General features: G+C 37.4%; 1 protein-coding gene across 1 annotated transcript in view; it reads right to left on the bottom strand.

Annotated features, from left to right (window-relative positions):
* Nucleotides 1-8,760, bottom strand: part of LOC144450641 (uncharacterized) — a 166,898-nt gene that overhangs the window by 111,611 nt on the left and 46,527 nt on the right. Inside the window, exons 8-11 of the mRNA XM_078141285.1 lie at nt 7,129-7,262; nt 5,627-5,764; nt 4,529-4,555; nt 4,101-4,163 (exon numbers count right to left, since the gene is read on the bottom strand). Of these exons, the coding sequence (XP_077997411.1) occupies nt 4,101-4,163; nt 4,529-4,555; nt 5,627-5,764; nt 7,129-7,262 (362 nt within the window). The remainder of the gene's footprint in view (nt 1-4,100; nt 4,164-4,528; nt 4,556-5,626; nt 5,765-7,128; nt 7,263-8,760) is intronic.

The raw sequence follows: 8,760 nt of genomic DNA, 5'->3' as shown, positions 1-8,760 counted from the left end.
ATATCGTTAATATAAATCAAGAAAAGGATAGGTCCCAAGATAGATCCTTGCGGTATGCCACATTTGATCTGTCTTGGGTTTGAAGTGAAGCCGTTGATATTAACAACCTGTTGACGATTTTCCAGATAGCTTTGGAACCAGCGGAGAGGTACACCTCTGATTCCATAGTAAGAAAGTTTTTTGAGTAGAATTTGGTGGTCAATAGTATCAAAAGCCTTTTTAAGGTCAATAAAGATGCCAAATGTAATTAGACCGTTGTCCATTTTGTCTGTAATGTCTGAAACCAAATCAGCTAAAGCAAGTTTTGTACTATATTTTTTTCGAAATCCATATTGGGTATTTATAATAACATTAAATTTGTCGAGGAAAGTGGTTAGCTGGTCATGTACAATTGATTCGAAAACCTTACTGAGTATCGGTAGAATAGAAATGGGCCTATAGTTACTGGCTTCAAGCACTGAGCCTTTCTTGTAGATTGGTGATATTTTTGCAAATTTGAGTGGGTCTGGAAATATGCCTTCAGTGAGAGAACAGTTAATAATGTGGGTTAGTGGACGAGAAATGTAATGAACAGAATCAATGATGAGTTTAGGATGAATATGATCGTGTCCCATAGCTTTCCGGGGATCTAAGCGACTGATTTCCTTGGCAACATCGTTTTCATTAACTGGACGAAAAAAGATTGAATTGGGGTAATTGTCAGTAAGGTAACTATCAAAACTTTCGGGAGAATTTATATTTGCTGCAAGATTAGGTCCAATATTTGAAAAGAAGTCATTAAAAGTTTCAGCTATGTCACTGCTTTCTGTCAAGAGTACATCAGTATGGTCACAGGCTTTTATTTGTTTTGGGGATGACAAGTTTTTGCTATTTTTGTTTAAAATCTCGTTAATTGTTTTCCAAATTTTGTTTGTGTTTCCTGTATTGGACAGAAACTTAATGTGGTAATAGTGCCTTTTCGCTGATTTGAGAAGTTTTGTCAGTATGTTACGATATAATTTGTATTTGTTCCTGATATCGCTATTATTGGGTGATTTCTTTACTTTTGAGAATAATTTGTGTTTAGTCCTGGTCGAAATTAGCAAGCCCTTTGATAGCCATGGCTTGCGAAATCCAGAACCTTTAATGTTAAAGTGCTTAATTGGGGCGTGTTTCGAGGAAAGTTGATAGAATATATTACAGAAAGCAGTGTAAGCATTATTTGGGTCAGAGCAGTCAAAAACTGGTTGCCAGGAAATGTTGCTGAGATCAGACAGAAATGCCTCACAATTATACTTTGAAAAATCACATTTGAAGAAGGTTGAATTAGCGTTAAATACATACTCAAAATGATTGATTTTTGCGAAAACTGGGAAGTGGTCGGTGATATCAGTGTCAATACTCCCACAATCAATTAAATAATCTGTGATATTAGTTATTACGTGGTCAATAATTGTTTCTGTAGTGGTGGCGATTCTAGTTGGGGTGTTGATTGTCTGTACAAAATTATAACTATTTAAGAGGGCATTATACTCAGTATTTATGGATGAATGGATGGATGGATGGATTGATGGGAGATGAATGGATGGATGAATTGATGGGAGATGGATGGGAGATGGATGAATGGATGGATGGATGGATGGATGGATGGATTGATGGGAGATGAATGGATGGATGAATTGATGGGAGATGGATGAATGGATGGATGGATGGATTGATGGGAGATGAATGGATGGATGAATTGATGGGAGATGGATGAATGGATGGATGGATGGATTGATGGGAGATGAATGGATGGATGGATGGATGGATGGATGGATGGATGGATGGATGGATTGATGGATGGATGGATGGATGGATTGATGGATGGATTGATGGATGGATTGAGTCAATCTGATTAAATCTGATGTATTGTACACTTCACAATTTCTCTTTTGGCTGTTATGTTTACTGTTATGTTTACTGTTATGTTTACTGTTATGTTTACTGTTATGTTTACTGTTGTTTGTTCTTTTGTAAACACTCGTTACATACATCTGACACAACACCACAGGCGTTCCCGTACCAAATCTCATACTTACGAGTAGCCAATCAGAATCCATCTTACAATATATACACTCAATGTTCAAATTTAAAGAAAGAGAACAACCAAACAATAATGCTAACATCGTTGTCTGTGTTCGTGCTCTTTTCAAACAGAGAGCTCTGAAGAACTATACCCGTATGTTTAAGCACATATACATGATCATTTGGTGGTTGCTATTGGTGTAGTCTTGTTGCTATACATTTACATACATTTTTTGAATAATTATTCAATTGCCTATTAACCCCTGCTATCTTTGTAAAATAAGTCATTATTTGGCTGTTGCTATGGGTATCCTTGTTGCTTGGCATATTTGCAAACTTTTTGAAAGTTTGTTCACTTGTCTAAGAATCACTTTTGCTAAGGGCATGGTCATGGTTGCTAGGGCAGTGTTGCAGCCAGCCTTTTCACAGAGTGGGACATAGTGTCCCGAAACTTTCATTTTTCTGGGTCATCATACAATTTTTGTGGGACATTACAAAAACGCGCCTATAGCGTTGTAGCACAACTGTACAGTTTTTCAAAATATTTACCCACATGCTGACCCATGCTAGATATTTGCTGAATGATTATGCAGTTGCCTATCCAACCCTGTTGTTATCTATGCAATATACACGATCATTTGGCTGTTGCTATAGGTGTGGTCATGTTGCTAAACATATTTGCATACAATTTTAGTGTGGGTCATCTATGACCCGTCACTTCCAAAATTGTGGGTCAGGTGCAAAAAATGTGTGTCAAATGACCCCAAAACCCTCTCTGGCTGCAACACTGCTAGGGCCAATTGTGTCAAAATGTTTTGAAGAAAATCTACATTAACAAGCTTCAGTCTAATTGACCTAGTACTTTTTGAGATGAGTTTTTGACCAAAATTCACATTTTTACACCTAATTTGCATATCATAGGTGAGATGGTTATATGCTTAATATTTCTTCATCTATACACCTCCAGATGCATCCTCATTAAATTTCAGCCCAATCTGCTCAGTAGTTTTGGAATTAAAGATTTTTGACCAATAAGACACATTTTTAGCCCTAATTAGCATACCATTGATGGGATAATCATGTCATGAACAATTCTTAATCTAAACACCCTTAAGAATGTTCTCACCATATTTCAGACCAATCTGCCCAGTAGTTTTTCTGTTTAAGTTTTTGACCAAAAATCTCACTTTTTGACCCAAATCACACACTGGTGGTAAGATCATTTGATTTGAACAATTTCCCAACTAGCCACCCACGGTAATATACCCACCAAATATCATGCCAATCGGTACACACACACACACGCACGCACGCACGCCCGCCCGCCGCACGCACACACACACACACACCCGCACACACACACACACACACACACACACACACACACACACACACACACACACACACACACACACACACACACTTAGTGATGCCTATGGCACTACCGAACCTTATCAGTTTAGTTGTGCTAAAAATGTTTATCCACCTGCTGATCCATGCTAACAATAGGTGTTCATTTGCTGAATGTTAATCCAATTGCCTATTCAGCCCTGTGCCATCGTTTTGCTGTTGCTAGACATATTTACATATATTTTCTGAAAGTATTATCATTTATCTATTTTCTACCAAAAATGACATATTTTTACTGAAATCACACACCTGTGTGATGCAATCATTTTGCTTTGAACAATTTCCCAACTAGACATCAAAGGGAACATCCCTATCCAATATCAAAACAATTGGCCTAGCGGTATTTGAGTTAAGTCATTTGCACAAACACACACACAAACACACAAACAGACAGACAGACAGACACCGCACAATGCCATAAGCACTAATGAACCTGATCAGTTCAGTTGTACTAAAAAACAAATTGACATGCACATGTCACCTTTGTGTCAAGTTTGAAAGAAATAAGGATATTGCACGTCTGAGAAATGACATATTTAGTATGGACTGACAGACACAAACATGCATGCACAGACAGACGGACAGAGCCCATTGTACTGGAAAATACATGAAAGACAATTTAGTAGAAAAAATCTGTGACTCACCTTCTCTCCCTGTGGTCCTGGAATACCAGAACCACCAGGGGGACCTTCAGCACCAGGCACACCCTATAGAATACAAAATAGACACTATAATACAATCTGAATACACTGAAAGACATTTTCATGAAACTATGACAACATAATCCAAGAATTTGTCAAAGTACAGCTGTATCAATTTCTCAATAACTTTATCCATACAAAATGTAATATCATAAGATGGCGTGTCAATCTCCAAAGGTCAAAGGTCACTATATAATGTTAGCTTTCAATTGATCTCCTACACGGTGCTCAAACTGTGCAATTATTCCCCCTGGCATAGAGCTATAGTGGCACAACATAACAGCCCTTCATACTTCCTCAACTTGCAGGGAGTATAGCATCTTATCCATACACAAGATTATCAGATGATTTCAAAGACAAGTTTGACTTACCGCAGAACCTTTACTTCCTGTATCACCCTATCAAGATAAAGATAATGAACAAAGTTTAGTTTTAGCATTCAAATATTGTCTTTTTACTTGCATATCTTTTGTGAGTCACCCACAATACATGTTCACTAAAATTTATTGTGACTCTGTGTATGTGTAAGTTTTTTATGTGTATGTATATGTGTATATGTATGTCTGTGTATGAGTGTATGTGTATGTGTGCGTTTGTGTATGTATGTATGTATGTATGTATGTGTGTGTATATGTATGTATGTATGTATGTATGTATGTGTGCGTATGTGTATGTATGTATGTATGTATGTATGTGTGTGTATATGTATGTATGTATGAATGTATGGATGCGTGTATATGACTGTATGTCTGTATGTGTATATGTGTGTGTATGGGTGTATGTGTATATATGTGTATGTCTGTGCATGTTTGAACAAAACAGTTTAGCAAAACACAAGTGAAACTAAACCAAATGAATACACCTCCATCTACACATCTCTAGATGCATCCTCAGTAAATTTCAGCCCAATCTGCTCTGTAGTTTTGGAATTACAGAATTCTGACAAAAAAAGATGCATTTTTTACACCTAATTTGCAGATTACTGAAGAGCTCATCATGTCATAAACAATGTGATGGCTAAATTTTATAGCAAATAAGTCTACTCTATATAAGGAAGAATGTAAGCAGTCCGTGGACACTGAACTGCATATCCATTTTGATTTAACCAGTCCTGTGGACTATTGTCAGCAAATAGAAACAGATGAATTTCAACATTGTAATCAACACACAGAAATAGATGAATTTCAACATTGTAATCAACACACAGAAATAGATGAATTTCAACATTGTAATCAACACATAGAAAGAGATGAATTTCAACATTGTAATCAACACATAGAAAGAGATGAATTTCAACATTGTAATCAACACATAGAGATCTACAAAAGGATAAGACATTACGGTTTTACACCAAGCCAGGGATAGATTTTTTTTTTTAATTTTCCAAAATTCCAAGACAGATGATTATTTGTCTTTTCAATATTTAGAGAATGTAATTTCCTCTAAATAGACTACATAATATTGGTCACCTTTTCTCCCTTTGCTCCTGGTATGCTGATAAACTCTTCATCTTCAATTTCAGTGGTCCCTGGGTCACCAGGTGGACCTGGTGGTCCAATAGGACCCTGTGAACCAGGTGAACCAGCTATACCTTCACCAGGTGATCCCTACAATACAATGTCAGAACACTGGGTGAGTCATTACAAATACTGCGAACCTAGTATCTTCAATTAATCAAAGACATCTACATGGATGCATGGGAGAGACACAAACAAAGAAACAGACAGACAGACATAAGTATATGTTATTTGCCAAATACTGTTCCATATCTTGCTGCGAGAGGTAATTTTTCTGGTATATCGGAGAACCGGAGGCGAGCCGTTATACCAGAAAAATTACCTCAAGCAGCAAGATATGGAACAGTATTTGGCAAATAACACACTTATACGTCACCTGCGACTATGAATTCATTTTTGAATGTCTAAAAATGCTGTTTCAATTTAAAATAAAATCACTTCCACGTTTTACTGTTGAGTGTAGTATCACACACCTCTCTGATAACTGCAATGCGGTTGTTTACATGTCAGCCTTAACTTTATCATCCAATCAGAGTGCGCGTTTGCTCAGTAGTATGACGTAATGTTTACTATTTGCATATCACTCAGCGATATATTCAAACTTATAACCATCAGCTGAAAAATGAGTGCGTCTTTGTTTTGCGTACTGTATTTCATTAAATGTACATAATATTCGTGATATGCTTTGTTGTTCTAGTTAAGCAAAAATTGCACCTCTGTGGTGGTAATTTTGATATCCTTCATAAATTTAGGAATTCATGTTTACGATCGCGTGACGACCGTGCGTTTGCCGTCACTGGACTTTCACGGTTGTGTGTGGAATTTTTTACTTTCCCTGTGACATGAAAAGTACAGTTCAAAGACTTGTTACAATGTATACAACGGTGATATTTTGTTCGATTGACAACAAATTTGACACTGGAAATGCTGGTTATAGCTTGATCTCTAGTTGTCTGATAGATTTGTTTACCAGGGGACGGGCAGTGATCATGTGATACAACAAGCACAAATATGGCTGTTGGTGAAAAATACGCCTGTGTATCTGCAGGGCTCTCGACCAATCAGAATGCGAGATTGGTGACAGGTGACGTATAAGCAGAGATAGATGGACACACACACACACACACACACACACACACATATACATACATATACAGATATACACACACAGACAGGCAGACACACACACACACACGCATGCATGCACGCACGCACACGCACACATACATCAATGTGTAAGTAAGTGCTTATATAACTAAGCTTTTAAGTCAAGTAGAATAGTAGTTTCTATACACATTTTATATACCTGTTGGAAACTCTCACAGCTTGTTTGACAGAACAAATTTTGTATTATAACCAGAATGGGAGGTGGTTTACATATCAAACAAAATACATGTAGGTTTATGGTATTCACCTTTAACACAACATACAAAACTATGCTATATAATACTGACCTGCTCTCCTTTTTGTCCACTTTCCCCCTGTAACCCTGTATCACCTTTCTGACCTGTTGCACCTGGTGGTCCTGCAACACCTGGTAATCCCTGAGGACCTTCTGGTCCTGGTAAACCTGGATCACCTTCATCACCTTTTGTATTCACAGAATTGATATTTGGTTAGTTGGCATTTTATAGTGTGGTATGCAAGGGTTCCTAAAATGTTAAACTGAGACCATGAACTAAAAGTCTCAGTTTGCCAAAAAACAGCCATCTGAGACCAGTTTGCCAGTCTCAGATGGCAAAAAAAACATCTACCAGAGAAGTCTTGGTTTGCAAAAATCGTGATCTGAGACTATATTATTGAGACCATTGTGAACATGGAAGACTTTACCAAAGATAGTAAATGCAGCAAACATTACTAGTAGCATAGATGTATCCCCATACCTAATACATCCATGCTAGTAGCCAAAAAATATCACCAATGACATGCTAATCCATGCTAGCTATAGGTGTTCATTTGCTGAATGATTATCCAGTTGCCTATTAACCCCTGTTGTTATCTTTGCAATATACACAATCATTTGGCTGTTGCTATTGGTGTGGTCATGTTGCTAGACATATTTGCATACATTTTTGAATGTTAGTTCACTTGTCTATGAATCCCTGATGTTATCTTGGCAACATACTTCATCATCTACGACCGAACCAACATTACGGATAGGCCGGTTTTGCCTTTGATTTACCGAAAACTTGTACCATAGTGTGAATCACACTACCATTAGCGGGTTTATGCATTTTATTCCTATCGAAAACAATACTGACAGCAAACTTCAATGAAATTTGTCTGGTAGTGGTAGAGGGTTGAATAGTTGTTTGAACTAATTAGAAACTCTTTAGTTTTACTTGCTGCTTACATGTATGTGTGAAGGATCAATACAAACGTTGCAAGTATACATTGAAAACAACAAAGGCATCAGCTGACAGAGTGACAGATGAACAATGTCAACATGCAATTTACCGAACCCTAAGCAATCTGATAGCGTATCAGGACAACTGATCACGTATCGGCAAAAATTAAAGGATATCGGGCCTGATACATGAAAACCCTCTGGGAGAACACTGCATGTACACATACATTGCCCAGCCTACAACATGTAAATTAGGTCAATGGATTTCTCAAATTATGCTAGATCCCTTCTGGCTATTTGCCAATACAGTAAACAGAATAGTCCAAGGGGTCTAGCAGCTAGACTCACCTTTGTTGCCATCCCAGATCAATTTTTTTATCATCTGAGACTGGTGTTTGCCATCTAGACTGCCTTTTTTGCCAGCTATGATGGAGCAGTCTCAGATCTAGTCTTGCTGCTAGACATTCAGGCTTTCTTTCAATACGATAAGACAACGAAGTTCACAGTGAGGGCTTACCCAAACATACAGCTAATGTCATTTTCAGTCTTGACATTCCATTGAGATGACATATGGCCATGGGTTGGACCATGTATGCATATATATATATATATGTTAATATAGTCAAAAACCCTCTATTGACATCATTCACACATTTCAGTTAAGGCAATTGTGGTTATTTTTACAAGCATATGAATATGCATGACAAAATTACAATGTACCTATTGTCCTCTGCTTGTG

The sequence above is a fragment of the Glandiceps talaboti genome, chromosome 20 (assembly GCF_964340395.1).
Source record: "Glandiceps talaboti chromosome 20, keGlaTala1.1, whole genome shotgun sequence".
In the NCBI taxonomy this organism is placed as follows: Eukaryota; Metazoa; Hemichordata; class Enteropneusta; family Spengelidae; genus Glandiceps; species Glandiceps talaboti.
Note: the sequence above shows the minus strand (reverse complement) of the source record. Positions and strands in the feature narration are given on the sequence as shown.